The sequence below is a fragment of the Bos indicus genome, chromosome 2 (assembly GCF_029378745.1).
Source record: "Bos indicus isolate NIAB-ARS_2022 breed Sahiwal x Tharparkar chromosome 2, NIAB-ARS_B.indTharparkar_mat_pri_1.0, whole genome shotgun sequence".
NCBI classification, from domain to species: Eukaryota; Metazoa; Chordata; class Mammalia; order Artiodactyla; family Bovidae; genus Bos; species Bos indicus.
Genome location: NC_091761.1, coordinates 22,198,558 through 22,216,008, shown reverse-complemented (window position 1 = coordinate 22,216,008; position 17,451 = coordinate 22,198,558). Strand labels below are relative to the sequence as shown.

Here is a 17,451-nt window from a genome sequence, read left to right as displayed (position 1 = left end):
AAGCAGAAATCAGACACTTGTTTTCTCACTTATATTTACATAGACAGTACTTAAAATAAAACCCACCAGATGACAGTCTGACCATTCTGCTTTTATTTATTGTCTGGCTAGTTTACAAAGACGCGGGTATGGAGGGTAGGTCCTACCCCACCAGGTAAGCTGTCCTGATGACACAGGTATCAGGATGTGCACGTTTACACAGTGCAGTGGTATGAAAAACATTTCTTCTTTACAGTCCCTCATTATAAATAGGGAGAAATTAATTTCATCATGCCAGAAAATTTTGGGCACTATTTAACAGTCATCACATTTCTGCTACTAAAATAACAAAATTGGTATTACAAGTTAAAATATAAAGGCCTAACAGTTTTTACAAATATGCAAATAATCTGCTACTTAGACATAAAAAGTCAATTTCTCTCAAATCACCAAGTAAGGCACCATTGGATTAAACATTTTTCTTGGTTTTTACTAAATAAAATGCATACTGAAATAAATACCGAACACTGAATTTTAATACTGTAATACATTTTCATATAAATGACATGTAAATGTTAAAATACTGTATTGCATCTTGAATACATTTATCTGGAAATTTTATGGGGAAAAACATATGTAAGCTCTGGTTTTAGGGAAGGATGTATTAATTTCTGTTATCTGCTATAGTTAAAGATTTTAGCATAGAATTTGTTCAAAGTTTTGGACACAATTAGGTTTCTAAATTTCAAAGAAAGGGTGTACATGTATTAATGGAATATTCACTTAAAAATACATTTTAAAACATCTCTATCCTGGATAAATAGCAACTCTGAGCTGTGACCCTGTTTCAAACTTTAGGATGGTACCTGCGAAGTTGGAATATATAAAGAAATTGGCTATTCTTACTACCCCTTACAAAATTCAGACCCATTTTTTTGGAGTCAGACTTTTCTCTGCCATATTTGCTGGGAGAGTTCAACTCCATCTTTTCTGAAGTGGGTCAACATGCTCTTATCATAGGGATTTTTACTAACTATTGATATCTGATCAAAGAATTCAAAATAAAATGATGCCATATTATCAAAATATTAGAGATTAAAAGCTTTTTTCTGAAAATACCAAGTTTGTTACAGCTTGATTTTTGTTATTCCTTGATTTTCTTTAGATAAAGGGCCCCAAGTGAATGTATGAAAGACAAACAGAATGGTAGAGAACTGGGGAAAAACCCAAGTTTTCTAATGTATTAATAAGCCCAAGACTTTGGCAAGGAAAGTTATAAAAATACAATATACTCAAATGGGCAACTTCATAATTTATTAGACATCCCATTTATTAGAATTCTAAGTTCTTTTGATTTTATAAAAATGAAACAATTATTCTATAAATATGAGTGCTTCTTTCAAATTTTTCTTTGGATTGATTTCTTGTTAGCATCTCCCAGGAATACATGAATACACTGAAACCATGATACAAAGTTTAGGTAGATATACATATACATATATAGCTGTGAACTTTTAAAAAATAAGTAATGGTAATTTTAAACATAATCAACTATATAAAACATCTAAATGGAAATAATTTTTTCCAAGTCTATAGCTAGATTTAAAAGTCCCAGTAAAGTTTTGTAAACAAAATCATACAAAAAAGGCAAGGCTGGCTCATCCCGATGGTCCTCTGGGGGAGCTTTATTTGCATAGACCCAAGGCAAATGATTCTCCCAGATAGATTCAAAACAAGTTCCCTCCAATTTCCAGCAGCAACCTCTTTCTCTCAACGCCATAGGCATCAGATTGCGAATTTTAGAGTTTTGCCCATCAATTAAAATCTGTTCCCTTCTTCCACATTTCTGATTTGCTACCTTTCCCTGACTTTCCCCCACAACTATGGAGCCTATGAGCCTCCTGCCCTAAGGAACAAGCTGGGCTGGAGAGGCGTGAAGCCACTTGAAATGCATAAGGCAGGAGGCCAACCAACAGGTGAGCTCAAGGAAGCTGGTTCTCAGCTAGAGAGCCCCGACTGGCTTTCAGTTTCTTTTCAATGGCTTTATTCCACATGACTGTAAACCCTAGTAGATCAGTTTCTGACCTTGGTACTGTGACGCAACACTTGTATACAGATTTCAAGGGAAGAGGGAAAATAAGGGAGCAAAATCTAAGGAAAACTATTTGCCAAACAAGGGTCCTAACTTTATTTTTAGCTACCTCTTGAATTGCTATAGCTCATCTGGCCTTTTCTGTTTCTGAAACAAGAGGTGTCTGCACTAGGCTCTGTCTTATAGATCTGCACTGTCCAACATGGTAGCCACCAACCATGTGTGGCTACTGAGCACTTGAAATGTGACACGTCCAAATGGAGATGTGTTTCAAGTGTAAAGTACACACTGGAGTTTGAAGACTTAGTACCAAAAATATATATATATATAAAATATCTCATTAAAATTGTTATACTGACTGCAAGTTGAAATGATATTTTGGATATTAGGGTTAAATAAAATATATTAAAATTAATTTCACCTATTTTCCTGTTTTTTGTTGCTACTAGAAATTTTAAAATTGTATACCTGGTTCACATTATATTTCTATTGAATAGCTCTGTCCCAGGGCTTACCTCAGACCACCCAAGATTGGACATCTTGTAACTGCAAATATTTTATGTGAGCAACTTGTTTAGGTGGTCTGTGGTTCATGGAAACAGACAGGAGGCCAAACATGAAAAAAAAAAAAAAAAAGGCATGGAAACAAACAACTCTCAGGGACCTTTATATTGTGGTTTGTAGCAAAAAAGCAGTGAATGTTTGAATTTGGTTGGTTGAAAGCTGGGACACAATTTCATCGCTGCCTACTTGTCACAAAAGCCTGTTGATCCCCAAAGCAGCCAACAGGCTGTAGCTGAAGCAAGCAATAGCTTTAAGGCTATACACAATATAAAAAGCGAGGTGCATACCTTTACTGCGTACGCACCCTACACACACATATTCCCACATAACCTCCCTTCTTCCCTATTGCCATTATGAAGGGAACAAGGGAGGACAGAGGAGGAGGGTGTGCGACTTGGACAGCAACGACAGAAGGAGCTCTGGGGCTTGAATGTAGAAGAGCAGGCAAGGATCACCTCGGGATGGGAGGCAGGGGTGGAGCACCCCTCTCTCTTCGGTTAGATCCACCTTGATGAAAAATTAGACAAAATACAAACTTTGGTTAGAGAACTTATGTTCTCACTGTAAAACTCAAGAATGGCTGCAAAAGTACCCACGACCCCCCGCCTACCCATGATCAAGGCTGTAAACAACGAGCACACATGCATGAGAAATGAAAGGGAGAAGTGGGTAAGGACCTGAACAAATTTTACTAGAGAAGGAGGACCTGCCGCTGAACTTGTGGGAAGTTAAAGTTCTTTAAAAATTACTTTTTTTTCTCATCACAAACTTAGTATATGTGATTATACATATATGTATATTATAGATTGAGAAAATATGGATGAGAAAAACAAAACAAAAATTCATTAATGCTTGTACCACCTGGAGATAACCTATAACGTTATGTGTATATCTGTTCTTTTTCCTTCCAAAAGAAGGATCATTTGAACATTTTTAAGTCATTCTTTATAAATACAATTATTAATGACATATTGCATTTTATTATAGAAGTATCAGTTCAGTTCAGTCGCTCAGTCGTGTCCGACTTTTTGCGAACCCATGAATCGCAGCACGCCAGGCCTCCCTGTCTATCACCAACTCCCGGAGTTCAACCAAACTCACATCCATCGAGCTGGTGATGCCATCCAGCCATCTTATCCTCTGTTGTCCCCTTTTCCTCCTGCCCCCAATCCCTCCCAGCATCAGAGTCTTTTCCAATGAGTCAACTCTTCTCATGAGGTGGCCAAAGTATTGGAGTTTCATTTTTAGCATCATTCCTTCCAGAGAACACCCTGGGCTGATCTCCTTTAGAATGGACTGGTTGGATATCCTAATACTACTATAGTTAATCTAATCAGTTCCCTTTTGTTGGACATTCAGTTATCTTCTCCATTTCTTAATACTGCTTTCCTGATAGCAGCCATCCTAATGAATGTAAAGTGTATTTCATTGTACTTTGATTTGTGTTTTCTTAACCGTTAGTGGTGGGATGACTCCAAGATGGCGGAGTAGACAGACGTGCACTCATCTCCTGCAAGAGCTCCAAAATTACAACTCGCTGCTGAACAACCATCGACAAGAGAATGTACGATCCCACCAAAAAAAGTTACTTCAGTATTCTTGCCAGGATAACCCCATGAACAGTATGAAAAGGCAAAAAGATAGGACACTGAAAGATGAACTCCCCAGGTCGGTAGGTGCCCAATATGCTACTGGAGATCAGTGGAGAAATAACTCCAGAAAGAATGAAGGGATGGAGCCAAAGCAAAAGCAACACCCAGCTGTGGATGTGACTGGTGATGGAAATAAAGTCTGATGCTGTCAAGAGCAATATTACATAGGAACCTGGAATGTTAGGTCCATGCTGCTGCTGCTGCTGCTAAGTCGCTTCAGTCGTGTCCGACTCTGTGCGACCCCGTAGATGGCAGCCCACCAGGCTCCCCCATCCCTGGGATTCTCCAGGCAAGAACACTGGAGTGGGTTGCCATTTCCTTCTCCAATGCATGAAAGTGAAAAGTGAAAGTGAAGTCGCTCAGTTGTGTCCGACTCCTAGTGAATCAAGGTAAATTGGAAGTGGTCAAGCAAGAGATGGCAAGAGTGAACATCAACATTTCAGGAATCAGTGAACTAAAATGGACTGGAATGGGTGAATTTAACTCAGGTGACCATTGTATCTACTACTGTGGGCAAGAATCCCTTAGAAGAAATGGAGTGGCCACCATAGTCAACAAAAGAGTCTGAAATGCAGTACTTGGATGCAATCTCAAAAATGACAGAATGATCTCTGTTCATTTCCAAGGCAAACCATTCAATATCACAGTAATCCAAGTCTATACTCCAACCAGTAATGCTGAAGAAGCTAGTTGAACAGCTCTATGAAGACCTACAAGACTTTCTAGAACTAATGCCCAAAAAAGATGTCCTTTTCATTATAAGGGACTAGAATGCAAAAGTAGGAAGTCAAAAGATACCTGGAGTAACAAGCAAATTTGGCCTTGGAGTATAAAACGAAGCAGGTCAAAGGCTAACAGTTTTGCCAAGAGAATGCACTGGTCATAGCAAACACCCTCTTTCAACAACACAAGAGAAGACTCTACACATGGACATCACCAGATGGTCAATACTGAAAACAGACTGATTATATTCTTTGCAGCCAAAGATGGAGAAGCTCTATATAGTCAGCAAAAACAAGGAACTGACTGTGGCTCAGATCATGAACTCCTTATTGCCAAATTCAGACTTAAATTGAAGAAAGTAGGGAAAACCACTAGGCCATTCAGGTATGACCTAAATGAAATCCCTTACAATTATACAGTGGAAGTGACAAATAGATTCAAGGGATTAGATTTGATAGAGTGCCTGAAGAACTATGGATGGAGGTTCGTGGCATTGTACAGGAGGCAGTGATCAAGACCATCCCCAAGAAAAAGAAATGCAAAAAGGCAAAATGGTTGTCTGAGGAGGCCTTACAAATTGCTGAGGAAAAGAAGAGCAAAAGGCAAGGGAGAAAAGGAACGATATACCCATTTGAATGCAGAGTTCCAAAGAATAGCAAGGAGAGATAGGCAAGTCTTCATAAGTGAGCAATGCAAAGAAATAGAGGAAAACAACAGAATGGGAAAGACTAGAGAGCTCTTCAAGAAAATTAGAGATACCAAAGGCACATTTCATGCAAAGATGGGCTCAATAAAGGACAGAAATGGTATGGACCAAACAGAAGCAGAAGAGATTAAGAAGAGGTGGCAAGAATACACAGAAGAACTGTACAAAAAGATCTTCATGACCCAGATAACCACAATAGTGTGATCACTCATCTACACCCAGACATCCTGGTATGTGAAGTCAAGTGGGCCTTAGGAAGCATCACTACGAACAAAGCTAGTGGAGGTGATGGAATTCCAGTTGAGCTATTTCAAATCCTAAAAGGTGATGTTGTGAAAGTGCTGCATTCAATATGCCAGCAAATGTGGAAAACTCAGCAGTGGCCACAGGACTGGAAAAGGTCAGTTTTCATTCCAATCCCAAAGAAAGCTCAAATGCACCAATGCATTCATTTCACATGCTAGCAAAGTAATGGTCAAAATTCTCCAAGCCAGGCTTCAACAGTATGTGAACTGTGAACTTCCAGATGTTCAAGCTGGATTTAGAAAAGGCAGAGGAACCAGAAATCAAATTGCCAACATCTGCTGGATCATCAAATAAGCAAGAGAGTTCCAGAAAACATCTACTTTTGCTTAATTGACTATGCCAAAGCCTTTGACTATGTGGATCGCAACAAACTCTGGAAAATTCTGAAAGAGATGGGAATAGCAGATTACCTGACCTGCCTCCTGGGAAATCTGTGTGCAGGTCAAGAAAGAACAGTTAGAACTGGACATGGAACAACAGACTAGTTCCAAATCGGTAAAGGGGTATGTCAAGGCTATATATTGTTACCCTGCTTATTTAACTTATATGCAGAATACTTTATGAGAAATGCTGGGTTGGATGAAGCACAAGCTGGAATCAAGATTGCTGGGAGAAATATCAATAACCTCAGATATGCAGATGACACCACCCTTATGGCATAAAGTGAAGAAGAACTAAAGAGCCTCTTGATGAATGTGAAAGAGGAGAGTGAAAAAGTTGGCTTAAAACTCAACATTCAGAAAACTAAGATCATGACAGCTGGTCCCATCACTTCATGGCAAGTAGATGGGGAAATCACGGAAACAGTGAGAGACTTTATTTTTGGGGGTTCCAAAGTCACTGCAGATGGTGACTGCAGCCATGAAATTAAAAGATGTTTGCTCCTTGGAAGAAAAGCTATGACCAACCTAGACAGCATATTAAAAAGCAGAGATATTACTTTGCCAACAAAGGTCCGGCTAGTCAAAGCTATGCTTTTCCCAGTAGTCATGTGACATTTGGACTCTAAAGAAAGCTGACCACCAAAGAATTGATGCTTTGAACTGTGGTGTTGGAGAAGACTCTTGAGAGTCCCTTGGACTGCAAGGAGATCAAATCAGTCAATCCTAAAGGAAATCAGTCCTGAATATTTATTGGAAGGACTGATGTTAAAGCTGAAACTCCAATACTTTGGCCACCTGATGTGAAGAACTGACTCACTGGAAAAGACCCTGTTGCTAGGAAAGATTGCAGGCAGGAGAAGGGGACGACAGAGGATGAGATGACTGGTTGGCATCACTGACTCTATGAACATGAGTTTGGGTAAGCTCTGGGAGTTGGTGATGGACAGGGAAGCCTGGCATGCTGCAGTCCACGGGGTCACAAAGAGTCAGACGCAACTGAGCGACTGAACTGAACTGAATGATTAGTGATGTTGAGCATCTTTTCATGTGTTTATTAGCAATCTGTATATCTTCTTTCAAGAAATATCTTTTCAAATATTCAACTCATTTTAAAAATTGGGTTTTGTTGTTGAGTTGCAGGAATTCTTTATATATTCTAGATATTAATCTTTTATCAGATATATGATTTGCAAATATTTTATTTCATTTCATGGGTTGTCTCTTCTCTGTCTTGATGGTGTTCTTTTAAAAACTATGCATATCTTTGGGCTATTAGCACACCATAACTTGGTTTAAAATCCATTCACAACTAAAAAGTTCATTTTTCCCATACACAATTTTTTTGAGGATCTTACAGGTGTCAGGCATAAAGCCAGGTGCTCAGATGCTGTGAGCAGGTCAATCAGGGACTCATGTCAATTAGGTAGGTCTGCTATGGCCACTGTTTTTAGACTCAGGTGGGCTGGCACTGACAAGATTCCTCAGCAGGCAGCCACTTTTCTGACAGAAACCAAAATAGCCCACTTAGGGATTTCTGAGTTAGGACAAATCTCTGACCAAGGGGAGGAGTTAGAGGAAAACACTGGCAGTCCATTATTTCACCTCTTCCTCTTTTTATCCCAACCAGGTCTTTTTTGGGCAGGGACCTGACGAAAGACTGCCTAGATGTAAGCCATCCATCTGTCACGAAGCCCTGACCATCAATTGATAACACCACAAATGGTTAGCACATCGAGGGCTGGCCTTGTGCAGAGCTGCAAGTAGGTTGTGCTATTTAGGGCTGTCTGGGTGCCCTACCAGGGCAGCTCTGCTCGGAGGAAGAGGCAGGTACAGGAGCAGGATAAAACCACTCCACAGCACTTTGTGTTAGAGATATGATCAGTTATATTATAAAATATTAAACATGCTTAATGCTAGAAATATTAAAGGTACAAGAACATTTTTGGAGAGCTGTGGAAATTAATTCACCAATTTAAGAAATATTTTTAAATGCCTACTGTATTTCAAGCTCTGTGCCACTTGCAGAAGACACAGTAGTGAGCAGGGACACAGTTCCAGTCCTCACGGTGCAGACAGTCATGAAGACAGGAGGTAGGGGGAAGGAATGTGTTCAGCTATTAAATTAAAAATCTAAAGGGGCTGGGGAGGATGGTTCTGTTACTGACTTAAATATATAAATAGCACAGATAGGGTGGGGTGAGGAGAGAGCAAACTCAAGAACATTTGTCACATGTGAAGACTTTTTCGCCAAAAATTTCAACCACCAACTCCTGCATGATAATTTTATTACAGTTATGCCTCTTTTACTAGGTATTATCTAGAATTCAGTACTCCACATAACTTTTTCTAGGACTTAAACTGGTCTTTTCAGTAAAATATTCTGTTTACTTTTGGCATTTTTTTTCAGGGAAAATTTTCTATAATATTTTCTAACTCTTTGAGTTCTTCAACAGAGGCACAAGGCAAAATTTGTCCATTTTTAATAACCCACTAGACGTATCTGGTATTGTGTGGTGATACCTAGCACAGCTGTGTCCCTAGCTCTTCCTTTGACCCAAGACTGCCACCTATCATCTCCCCAAAGTCAGTGATTTTGCTTGTAACCAACCTTGACTTCAGCTGATACTAGTCTGCTCTAAAGCTGGGAACCAACCAACCAAAACTTGAGAACTATGTATTAAGAAAGAGTCAGTAGGTTCAGAGTATGTGAAGGAGTTCTGCTGGACAGTGAGCACAAGGCTAGGGATATGTGACAGCTGTTTGACATGCTCATACACTTTTTCTCCACACATTTGTGGCTTGGGAGTTTGGTTCTGAAGCTAACATTGTTATAAGACAGAGCCCCATCAAAGATATATGTATATTTCACACTAATTCTTCCTTAGCTGTATAAATTTTTTGTTAAAAAAAATCTAAATGTCCAATAATGGTAAACTAAATTATTATATGCTGACTTGATGGAATCCTGTAAAATAAAAACCAAGGGATAAAATAGGGAAGTATACACTTAGCAATGTTACATAAATCTCATCACCCAAAACTCATATTCTATAACTATATAATCAGAATTAGATAGATAAAAATTAAAGAGAACCTAGTAAAATGAAAATATCTGTTATGCAGAGAGATTATAGGCATACTTAAAATTTTCATGTAATGCTCTGTAAATTTATATTTAAAAGATCAAAACAGTTACAGTGAGTTTTTTTTTTTTTATAACTAATGAGACATTCTGCCAGTCTCAAAACTAGCAGGAATAGAAGAGACTCTAACTGTGCCATCTTTAGGAAGATCAAAATGGGGAAAGATTGTCCAAATAACCAAAATAATAAAATTTAACCTACTAGCAAACTAAAGGTATTTTGAACTTATAATGACACATTAAAATAATCGCTTCTCATATGCATTCTGGATGTCTCTATTTTCGTCAATGAACGTAGAAGGAGAGTTTACCATTTAAATGGTTCCAAATCCAGGAGTAATTTCTCGGAAATCTCCCCGCTCCAGACAAGAGACCTGGATTTCCTACACAACCCTCAGTTGTGTGTGACCCAGGCTACTCAAGTATGAAGCCATCTAAAAGCCCTTGTAGAAATACTCACTTCGGCTTTCATTTCTCGCCAGTTTACTGGGATAACTTTTGGTTGTTGGTACATATGGCTCTGGAGGTGGCAAATCAGAAATCGGATGGAAGTAAAATCTGCTTTCCCACTCATCTGAGGGAGAGAAACAAACAGTTATCTTCAGTAACAGACAATCTGCTCTGAAGACTAATATAATGAAAGACACAGAATGAAATAGAACAGCAGAGATCACATCTGGTTTTACATCTAGAAGTTTAGAGAAAAGCCCCAAATGCTACCAATGTCACTGACTACTGCAAATTAAATTACAGTGTCATTTATCACTGTCAGTGATAAAATGTACTGGTCTGCGAATCAAACTAAAGACAGATCCAAGTGACTTTCGCTAGAGTGACTAGGACCCAGCCAGTTCCTCTCAGGAGATGGGGGCTGGGGGTTTGGGATACTTTTCTTAATTATTCCTCCCCAGTGGAAAGAGTAACTGATAACAATGACAGGGATAAGCTGCTTAATACCTGCAGGCCATTAGGCCTCAAACCCATAGCAAACTGTCCAGAAAGGTAGGTAATAAGAAAGCAAGCTACAAAAATGGTTCTTTTCAGAATTCTAGAATCTTTGGAAAGTTAACCAAAATGAAACTCAAACAAGGAACAGAGAATAATGATCTGCCTTTTGCAAGGAAAAGGCGATTACTGTTTTTCATTTGAAATCATAGTGGCCCTAGAATGCTTAGATTAGTGCCGTGCAATGTGAACAGTGGAGGTCACACAAACAAGAAACGTTCATGCAAACACACAAACACACCTCCCACTCAGTTGCTGCCCCATTATAGCTTCCCAGGAGCTGGGACCACAGCTTACCTTCACATGAAGAATCTTGGAAGCCGTTTCTAATTGATGTTGATGGTGGAGGTGGGGGAGGTGCCCCAGTGCCAGGCCTTTCGGGAGGAAGGGGAGGCCGGGGCCCACTTCTGGGACTAGAATCTATTCCACTCCTGGACGGCAACTGAGGGGTGGCGGGCAGGGCCCGAGATGTGCTGCCGTTTCTGTTCGTTGGAGGAGGTGGTGGGAGAGGGCCTGAAGCCAAAGAAAAATGACATTTATTGCTATACCTTACATACCATGTTACTACTACCATCAACATGCAGTTACGGAGTGCCTGCTGGATACATGCCCTTTTACTTGAGAAAACAGAGAAATGGTGGAGACTTCCTAGGAGCTTTAGTCAAGAAATGAGGCACATATAAACACAAAAATGCACAAATGTACACACATGTGGAACAAATGCACACTGATGGCTAACTGGCTATTTGGCTTTGAGTCAGTATTGAGATTGGAGATGATGTAGTTGAGAACAGGTAATCATTTGTTTATAGTGACAACTGTGTACTTTAAAAACATTTAAAATTCCTTATAAACAGCTATTGAACTAGTTTCTGTGACATACTACTTATTAAGTAAATATTTTAAAAATAAGATAGTTATGAACTTATTTTAGGTCTCCAGAGGAATTAACTTTTTAAATGCAGAGTATTATTGCTAATTATACAAGCATGTTTCTGTGATGCATATGATCTATTTCCAGACAGAAGTGGGATCAGGAAACCAAATATCTGCCATCCTGAGATGAGCAGGAGTTCCTTCTTGGTTCTTCCTCTTAATCTAGGGAGGCAGATTAACACAGGGAGTGACAGTCAGCTAATCAATGTGTATGGTTATAAATGCTACTGCAGGACACTGACCTCACACAAGCTGATTATCCTATGGAATTTGATTTCCTGTCTACAAAAGAGCACCTTTCTCACTGCACTGTTGCCAGAAATAGTCAAAAAGCATATAAAAGGAACTTGAGCATTTCTCATGCAAATCAAAATGGCCTTAGTAGTTATGCCTGATTTTCAGCACTGTGTTCCACTAGCAAGATGCTGACATTTTATGTAAACACAACATCTTATGGTGCTATAAGTATAAATATCTTTTGTTAACTACAGATTCAAAATCCAACTAGAGGGCCTTATACTGAATGACCCACCCATGGAAGATATTCCTGCCTGGAAGTCTTGGCTCAGATCCCTAATGGAGGTGGGAGGCACACCTAGCCCTGGTTCATCTCTAGGAGTCTTCAGTGCCCCATCTGGCAGGGTTTATTTATTGCCTGATCTGCTTCTCAAAGCTGGAGTCCCGGTCAGTATAAGTAGATTCATTGGGGGAAGAAGTGGCTCATATGCTGTGGGCTTAAAGGCAGTGGTAGTACTACCTCATACTGTCACTAAATGCAAACTAGACTTCCAATACTATGGGACCTGGTACTGCGTAACCTCATCAACCCCAACATCTCTCTTTAAAAGTAACTGTTCATATTCCTAACTGTCCAACCTTTTAGCCCCAAGATACAAACCTAGGCAAGCATAACAGAAAAGAAAACAGATTTCTATTTCCTGCTGGCAGCATAATAATAAAAACGATCATTGACTCTTGTGAGTTTCTTGGACTGCAAGGAGATCCAACCATCCTAAAGGAAATCAGTCCTGAATATTCATTTGAAGGACTGATGCTGAAACTCCAATACTTTGGCCACCTGCGGTGAAGAACTGACTCATTTGAAAAGACCCTGATGCTGGGAAAGATTAAAGGCAGGAGGAGAAGGGGACGTCAGAGGACGAGATGGTTGGATGGCATCACTGACTCAATGGACATGAGTTTGAGTAAACTCCAGGAGTTGGTGATGGACAGGAAGGCCTGATGTGCTGCAGTCCATGGGGTCGCAAAGAATCAGACAAGACTGAGCAACTGAACTGAACTACATGCAGGGAAATAAGACAACTACTTTACACACTTGTCTCATTTAATTCTGATGATAACCCTGAGGAGTGTCAGGATAGCAGGCAAGGCCTCAGAAATACTGGAAGATTAAAACCTCAAGTCAGGAAGCTAGTGAATGCAAGAATAGGATATGACTCCATTCTGTCAAATTCTAAAGCACTCCCTTAACAATGAAGCCAAACCTCCTCTGAAAATATAGATGGCCCTTGACAACTACTCATAGGTTCCCTGTGGAAACGTAAATTGGTGGTATTTTTAGAGGCCTATTTGGCAATACCTATGAAATCCATAGTTTACTAGGCATATCCATTGTCCTAGAAATCCCATTCCTAGAAATTTTTCCAAAAGAAATACACAGAGGTGTGCACAAATATTTAGCTCTAAGAATGTATCTCTGAATTATCTGCAACAGCAAAACTCTAGAGATGGCCTGTATGAACACATTGACTAATAAATAAGCCAAGGTACTCATGTGGGATTTAATATTATGCAGCCATTATAAGTCAGGTTGTAAAAGAACAGTTAATCATATCAAGAAAATGTTAGTGAGATACTGTTAAATAAAAGCAAATTAGCCAACTGATACTGATTTTGCAAACTTTGATATACATGCATTTAAAAAAGGGTATCTAAAAAATGTTACATCTAAATGTTGGTGATGGCAGAATTATAGATGATTTTTATTTTCTTTTATTCTTTTATGCATTTCTATAATAAATAGGTATGACTTATGTAATTGAAAGAAACAACAAATATGTATCACTGCCTATCCTACTTTGGGGAATATTTAATCTGTTGATTCAGTCATTTGGTAGAAGAAGATAGCTCCTCAACCACGCTGGGGGTTTTGGATAATGAGAAAACAACACACTTCATTCATCTGACTGTTGTTCTTATTTGTTCTCTGAAGCATCCTTAATGAGATGACACCGTGTCTAGACTGAATAGACTAGCCACTTTTTGTATTTGTAGCTGACTCTCCCTGGCAAAGTGGTTTGAAGGAGTGGTTCTCAAACTTTGTGACACGTTACAGTCACTGGGGAGCTCCCTCATATCCTGGTGCCCAGTTTTCAACCCAGACAAATCAAACCAGAAACCCTGGGGTACAAACCCAGGCATCATCATTTTTAAAGCTCACCAGGTGATTCCAGTATGTGGTCAAGTTTGAGGATTACTGGTGAAAAAATGGTGTTTATTAGGTTCTTGATGTCAGAGCAAGAAAAGTCAGTCAGCTTGTCACAGAAAAAAATGACCCATTTCCAAACATCCATACAATTTAACATGTATGGTTAAATTTAAAAATGAGGTAACTTTTTAATCTGTCAATAACCAACAGAAAACAAAAAAGCAACTATCACAAGTAGGAGAGAGATACAAACTCCTCACACTTCGTATACTGTGAAGGTTCTGCCCTTAGATCCAGGTTTCTCAGCCCTGGGTGTGGACACAGAAGGGCTTCAGTAGGTCCTCAACCATGAAACAGCAGGCAAATTGAGTTTATGCTTATGAGCATTTTTATGGAGAGAAGGTGGCCTTATAGGCCTTATACCTTTACCTAACTCTACAAGGGATCTCTGTGCCCAAGACATGAACAGATAGCAAAATGGACTCTGCTGTGACTTTACTGAGCATGGAAGTGGCCTCAAAGCTTGACCAATGAAGAGAAGTAGTACAGAAGTTCACTTGCTCTTAAACTGCCCTTCTTGGAATAATGGGCCCTCCTGCTGGAGATGGGAATTTCGTTCCCATCACTTTCACTTTTCACTTTCATGCATTGGAGAAGGCAATGGCAACCCACTCCAGTGTTCTTGCCTGGAGAATCCCAGGGAAGGGGGAGCCTGGTGGGCTGCCCTCTATGGGGTCATACAGTGGGACACGACTGAAGCGACTTAGCAGCAGCAGCAGCAAGACAGCAGAAATTCCCTTCCAGGAGAGGAGGCAGAACTTCAGATGGAAGGTGAGTTGCCTATTCTTAATTTAACTCACTTGGGATCATTTCACTTCATTAGTTACACAGTCACCTCACTTTTAAAACATGGACAGAAATATTGGCCTGCACTCTCCTCAGAGATTTAAGGGAGGTCAAGAGGAAGTCACATGGGCTATGTGTCTTCAAAGGTCAGAGCAGTCTGAGGGTTCATTGAAGCCCTTGTCAGGCTCCCCTCCTCTGAGCTTGATGGTGACATGTGGGCTGGCTGGGAGGCAGGGGAACAGCTCACCGCGGTCCGATCTGGCCATACCTGATCTGCCCGGTGGGTCCCTCACCGGAGGAGGGGGTCTCTCACTGGGCGGGGGTGGAAGAGGGCCCGACCGTCCTGATGAAGGTAAAGGAGGCGCCGACGACGACAGGGACACGTTCCTCTGCGGGAGCCTCGGGATTTCGTCGCCACTGCCGCTGGACACGGGGGGCAGCGGAGGAGGGCCCGGCCGGCTGGGGGGCGGAGGCGGCGGGGCCTGCGAGGAGGAGGACGGCCGCGGGGTGGACGGCACCGGGGGCTTGCTGTTCTGAGGGGGAGGCAGCGGCACCGACTCCCTGTGGATGGAGGGTCTGTTGCCCACCGGAGGAGGCGGAGGAGGGGGCTTGTCATCCAAGGCCCTGCTCGGAGTAGGAGGCAGGGGAGGCCTAGTGGAGAAAGGCGTGGAGGAGCCTGAGGGGGTGTGACGGATGGAGCCTCCTCCGAAAGCAGCACCTCGGTTTCCGGGGAAAGGGGGAGGGGTCAGCCCAGGACTGGACTGCCGGGGAGCCCCCAGCACTAGGGGGGTCCCCCGGTTGTGCAGACTTGACTGACTGGGTCTTGGAGTATTAGGCACTGGAGGGGGGATGTTATCAGGCTTTGCGCCCACTTCGGGTCTCGGGGGAGGCATTCGGTTCCTCTGAGGCTCTGGGGGTCCGCTTCTGTGGCCTGCAGGAGGCACAGGGAACCTCCCTGGGCCGCTTGGGGGTGTGAAAGGTTTGGCGGATGTGGCTCTTCCTCCTGGTGGCAAGATTGGGGGTCGGCTTCCTCCGGACTCTGAAGAACAGGAAAAAAGCCGGAAAGTTAGGACCCTGAAAGGAAGTCAGAGAACTAGAGTATATTGCCAGCTACTGGAAGCCCTTTCCTAGATGCTGTAAACTACAGGAAACTATTATTTATATAAATGGGGCTTCAGTGTGTCCTTCCTGGAGGCAGAGCAATAGATCACAGGTCTGTTTTTCTTCTAGTCCCAGATTCTACAACCCATCAGCTTTCAAAGGGGTTCTGGAGCACTCTCTTGGAATTTTGGATGGACAAAAACCAGGATGATGTTGGTAAGAGTTCTGGAGAGATCGCTGTTCATTACAAGAGGTCACGAACAGAATGGGACTGCTACCGGTGGTTTCTGCTAAGGATTTTCTTTTCTCCCCATCACTATCCCAGTCCTCCCACCCTGTATCTCACATTTGAAAAATAATTTAGCCATCTTAGGTGAAGTTATCCCAATATAAGTTTCTATATGGGAGGGCTTACCTAGCCCCTTTGTAAAGAAATGTGCAAGAGAGGATGGGAAAAATATAATGGAAGAATTATGGCTGAAATAAGAAGCTGAAAAGGAAAAAAGAAGCTGTTAAAGTTTAATTGAAAGAGCTGACACCAGGAAGTGGTCTTAATCTGGAAACAAGTAGGCAACTATACAGTTTTTTCCCTAGTAGGTCGTTCCACTTCAATAACATAGGACAGAACCACCCTACTAAATAATTAATGTTCGACTGCTTTGGTTCAACAAAGGGCAGAACTAAAGAGGAACCAAAGTTATGGAAAAATTCAAATCACTACTGCATAGTCCCTTGCAACCCAAACTAATCTTTAAAAAATGCTTAGCCTGAAAACTCCTACCAGTTCAAACATGCACCAGTTATTTATTGAGTACCCGCTATACTATAAACGAACCAATATTCTAGATGCTAGAGGCAGAGGAGTAAACAAAATAGAAACAATCCAGTTCTCTTGTAGTTTATGTTCTTAGGGGGGAGATGAACAAAAACCCGGTACACATAAATATTTTCAGATCATTATAAGTACTAAAAAGAAACTAAAATAGGCTGATGACATGGAGAGTGCTAGAGAGGCCAGGATAGGTGGAAATGGCTGGGGATGGCTCCTCTGGGGATGTGACATTTGGTGACATTTTCCAAGGCCAGGCATGGAAAGGAGGAAGAGAGGTGCTTCAAATGGAGTGTCAGCAGGTACAGAGGCCCTGAGGTGGAAGTAAGCTTAAGTGAAAAAAACCAAGGCTCATATTCCAGGGACACAGTGAGCACAGAGGAGAACACTGTCAAATGCAGCCTGAGTGGTCAGCAGAAGCCGGGTGATAAAGAGCCTTGTAGGCCAAAAGGAGTTCAGATTTCACCCAAAAGTCCAATGAGAAACATTTGGCTGGATTTATACAGTGGAGTAATGTGAACTCTAGAGAGAATTTTTTGTTTTGACTTTAGCACTAGAAATTAGTTATATTTTCCTTGGCTGTGTGGTATGTTTCTATGTCACCAACTTGTGATAAGTTTTATCTTCAAAGTTTGGAGTAAAGTGAAAGAAAGTGAAAGTGAAAGTCGCTCGGTTGTGTCCAGCTCTTTGTAACCCATGGACTATACAGTCCAGGGAATTCTCCAGGCCAGAATACTG

General features: G+C 41.2%; 1 protein-coding gene and 1 long non-coding RNA gene across 4 annotated transcripts in view; one reads left to right on the top strand and one right to left on the bottom strand.

Moving 5' to 3' along the window:
- The window catches only part of LOC139187174 (uncharacterized), an 89,760-nt gene that overhangs the window by 61,609 nt on the left and 10,700 nt on the right, over positions 1–17,451 (top strand). The window contains exon 5 of the long non-coding RNA XR_011570787.1: positions 16,014–16,100. This is a non-coding gene — a long non-coding RNA (uncharacterized lncRNA). The remainder of the gene's footprint in view (positions 1–16,013; positions 16,101–17,451) is intronic.
- Positions 71–17,451, bottom strand: part of WIPF1 (WAS/WASL interacting protein family member 1) — a 128,926-nt gene continuing 111,545 nt past the window's right edge. For all 3 annotated transcript variants that reach the window (XM_019970571.2, XM_019970587.2, XM_019970579.2), the window contains exons 5-8: positions 15,052–15,822; positions 10,850–11,065; positions 10,008–10,121; positions 71–3,142 (exon numbers count right to left, since the gene is read on the bottom strand). In XM_019970571.2, the coding sequence (XP_019826130.2) occupies positions 3,087–3,142; positions 10,008–10,121; positions 10,850–11,065; positions 15,052–15,822 (1,157 nt within the window). In that variant the 3' untranslated portion in view covers positions 71–3,086. The remainder of the gene's footprint in view (positions 3,143–10,007; positions 10,122–10,849; positions 11,066–15,051; positions 15,823–17,451) is intronic.